Source organism: Austrofundulus limnaeus, unplaced genomic scaffold, assembly GCF_001266775.1.
Source record: "Austrofundulus limnaeus strain Quisiro unplaced genomic scaffold, Austrofundulus_limnaeus-1.0 Scaffold1358, whole genome shotgun sequence".
NCBI lineage: Eukaryota > Metazoa > Chordata > Actinopteri > Cyprinodontiformes > Rivulidae > Austrofundulus > Austrofundulus limnaeus.
Window position 1 is genome coordinate 56,277 of NW_013953760.1, and position 4,160 is coordinate 60,436.

Below are 4,160 nucleotides of genomic sequence, written 5' to 3' on the forward strand. Positions count from 1 at the left end.
CACCGGATCTTTGGGGTGAACCAGCCTTTGCCGTAATGTGTTTTGGGGTTTGAAAGCTACTGGGACATCATGTTTAGAAAATAAACGTCTCAGTTACAGGAGATCCCAACAAAACGAGTCTTTTTCCCTGCAGCTTCATCTTTGGGACCATCACCTGCGTGACAGGGCTGCTGGGCGTGGTCATCGGCTTCGCCACCACTCGCTTCTGTCGCAAGAAGACCGACCGGGCCGACCCGCTGGTGTGTGCTGTCAGCATGCTGGGCTCGGCCATCTTCATCTGCCTCATCTTTGTGGTGGCCAAGAAGAATATCTACGGAGCTTATGTAAGGTTCACTTCCTGCTAACTCCAGCTTGTGTTTCATTTGATCTAACAATTAATGTGATGATTTATTTACAGAATCAAATAAATCACTAAAGTACAGCTTATTGTGGACAATCGAACTTCCTATAAAAAAGTTTAACAACAAACCTTTAGGTTTAGACGTTAATAAACCTTTTGTTTGTGGCACTTTTTCTTAAAGCGATCCATGATTAGTTGTAACATTAGACTTTATTTGATAAACATATATTCTAACTGTAAAGACTATAAAAATACGCAGGATGTTCAGTTTTGGGACTTGGCTGGTTAAATAAAGGTTATTAAATAAAAATAATGTTTTGATCACTCTAAAAAGAAGCAGCTTTGTAAACAAAGAGGTGAAGCTTATGTCTAAAAGGTAAGAAGTTAACCAACTGTAACAGCTCCTCTCAGTCAATAAATGGGTGGGAGCCCTCCTAATTACCACCTTTAATGACAGATTAGATTAAAATGACCTCAGACGCTCCTGCAGGTAGCTACTGTTCACACCTTTGGCTACAAGTTAGGAAGCTAATAAACACAGCTCCTGTGAGGCAGGAAGGGTGCCACTGCCTCAGAACAAAGCTTTATGAAGACTGGACCAACCAAACACCATTTTCTCTAATTTTATCTGTAACACAATATAAGTGTATAAACTGGTAGGAAATAGTTGCACAATCTGAAAGATGTTTTCCCACTTGTTTAAAAATGTAAGAAATAGGCTTTGAATGTGTTTCAGAACAGGACAGAGGAAATGTTTTTCAGATACAATCATAGCATTGATTTATTGGTGTATTCTGAATATATAGTTCAGCCATTATGAAACAGGGTTTGTATAAAAAATAAACAACTAATAGCTATGATTATAATTATTATTATATTAAAGTTTGACAGGACTGACAAGCTAATGGCTAATTTGAATGTAGCTAATGATAAAGTGCTGCTGTCAGTCTCACGTGTTAGTTGTTCATACTAAGGATGCACCGATTCCAGCTTTTATCAAACCAAGTACGAGTATGAGTACATCAGTTTGAGTTCTCGTATATTCAAGTATCAATACCAAGTACTTAGTGAGTTAGAATTTAAACAATAAACAGGGATTATAAAAACATAAAAACACTTTTTAAAATTAGATCTTGTTACTAAATCAGATACATATCTGATTTTTACAAATCTCAGTCTGAACGATCGCGTCCCATTTCATCAGACTTCATCAGAAGTCAGCTAACATGYAGCATCTGCAGGTTTACTCCTGTGACGTCACATCATCTTGTGTGTTGCATCCATGGAACAAAGCGATCACACTGGGGTCTAATRGAAGTTTTATTTAAAATRTARTCRTCCAYGCAAAAAAATGGTATTGGGGCATTTTGAACACCTACAGTACAAATACTTGTAAAAATGYTGGTATCRGACATCCCTAGTTCATACAAATATATATAATGAAAATATAATTTCATTTAAACTTCAAGTGCAAACAGCGACAGCAGCTAACTAACAGTAGCTATGTTTACATGGATATAAGTAATCGGATCAAACGGCTACGTATGTAAACACCCAAATCTGAGTATTCTGATCTGATTCAGCACGATCTGAATGAATTTGTAATCCAAATGAGAGAGGTGGTTTATGCCGATTGATCCCAGCTAAAACAGTAAACGTTTGTTATCCATGCTAAAAGTTTGTCTAGTGATCAACTGGAGCAACTACATGGAAAACTTTAAAATCCAAGCTCTTATTTTGAAGGGAAGATAGTTTCCTGTACTCTTTGCTTTCGTTTCCCGTCACAAATCAAATCCGTCATGTACCCAGAATGCATCGCTTCAGTTTTCCAATAAAGTTTTAAAATTACTTTAATGAAAAATCTACAACAAACAAAAGAAAAAGACAAAGAAGCAGCCGAACTAGCAATCCTCAACAAGTTTTTAATTTTTACACCAGGAGCTAAAGGTCTGTTTCAGGAAATCACATCCCCAGTAATCAATGGTTGTAGGATTAAGTTGTAAAAGAGTTCATACACCACTAGTTGGCAGTGTTGTGCACATACAGTACATGAATTGTCAGTTAGTAAGTGTCATTTTGAACTTGCGCTTTAAAATTAGCTTCTGCTAGTTTTTCTACGGCATAAGTTTTTTTTAAGTTGTGTACTTAAATATTTTCATAAGCGCTTTATAAATTGCGGAGCTAATTTTTGGATTAGCGCTGCCCACCACTGACAAACAGCACGTGTTGCTTCGCCCAAAAAACAAAACGTACAAATTGCCTGACCTGTAGCTGAACCAGGGAGGGCAGTAACGTCTCCACGTTACTAAATCCTGTCCTAAGAGGTCAGAAGATGTTTGCGTTCATGACGGTAGTAGAACATCTTCTTTAAAATCCTCTGAGAAACCAGCCTACAGGCGTTTAACAGGTTAAACACCAAATAACTGCTGCAATAAAACYTGATTTAGATTTAATGAAGTGAGATAGAAATGAACTTTTATTAGGTCAGAGGTGCGTATTTACCAGGTGTTTGACAGCAGCATGACTCAGCTAATTAGACCACGTTCATTTCATGATTACACATCTGTCCAAATCAATTTCATCACTTGTTGCTGTGTGAAAACAGTATTTACCTTTTGTYAATAGATTCACATCTCATTATTGTGATTTATTTTCCTGCTAAAATTGATTTAGTTCAARTTMATTTATCAGCTTCCAAAGGCAGGCTGTAACACTTTGCTGTTGTCGCTGCTCTGTTGTGTCATATGAAACCATGTAACACAGCAGTTAGTGAGCAGCTCCAGTTTCGGTGCATAGAGCTGACACATGTGTCACATTAGAAGGCCTGACATGGTTGGAGCAGTGGCTCTGTCGAGGTGCATCGACCCTCTGCAGCTGTTGTCTCCTCGACACGTAGCTAATCTGAGGAAAGGCTGCCTCTTCTGTCTTCCAGGAGGCAACATGTCGGTCACAGTGTCTGCTTCATCTGGTTCACAGCTCTCAGATCAGGTCTGACCCCCCGCTGTAGCCCTCTGAACACTGCTGCAGTTCTCAGGGGGGTCGTTCCCCTGCAGGAAACACATCAGTCAGCCGTGTTGAAAGTATAATATGAAAGCAGCCACCACAGATACATGAGGTTCCTCTGCAACCTAATCCTTACGTGTGTTTTTAAGAAAAAAACAGCTGCCGGCAGCCCGTTTACATTTAATACATCAGGTTATTTAAAGCAGAGAGTCTGGGTCATGAGCGCCACCTTGAGGGCATCAAAAGAACAACAGTTTTTAACTTTAGGCTGCAGCAGCCTGGTTTAAACCAGACCCTGTCCTGCACTTTGCTTCGTACGAGGGTCTGGACTTGATGCGTAGAGAATCGTTTCTTGCAGGAGGCGTGGCCTCTGCTGAAGTTTAAAATGATTGGATCAGTTGGCTGCGACGTGTGTCACTGTGACGGAGGCTAAGCTAAGAAGCTAACAGAAATCATGTGTGCTGTAAACAACCCTACTGAGAGGAGAAATATACGGAGCTGAACGAGACGACTGTAAATGAGAGCTGCTGCTTTGTCAGACTAATTTATTTTAATTTGAAGYCTYATCAACACAGACTGGCTTCATTCACTTCCTCCACTGCTGTATGCTAAAATAACTAGCAGACACTGAGCAGAACATCGACGTCATTCAAAGCTCCTCCTTCTGTTCTCTGATTGGTCCAGGTAAAATAAACTACAAGAGACACTGTGCAGAAAATTTATTTAATTTGTACTTTTTTAAATTTGTACTTTAAATTAATTTTTGTAGTTTATTTTTAAACATTTTGAATGTATTTTAAAGAAACTTTAAACTTGT

General features: G+C 38.9%; 1 protein-coding gene across 1 annotated transcript in view; it reads left to right on the plus strand.

The window, feature by feature from the left end:
• Positions 1-4,160, plus strand: part of LOC106535091 (protein spinster homolog 2) — a gene marked incomplete at its 5' end in the record, with an annotated part of 27,902 nt that overhangs the window by 4,887 nt on the left and 18,855 nt on the right. Inside the window, 1 exon segment of the mRNA XM_014031974.1 lies at positions 131-325. Coding sequence (XP_013887428.1) covers positions 131-325 — 195 coding nt within the window.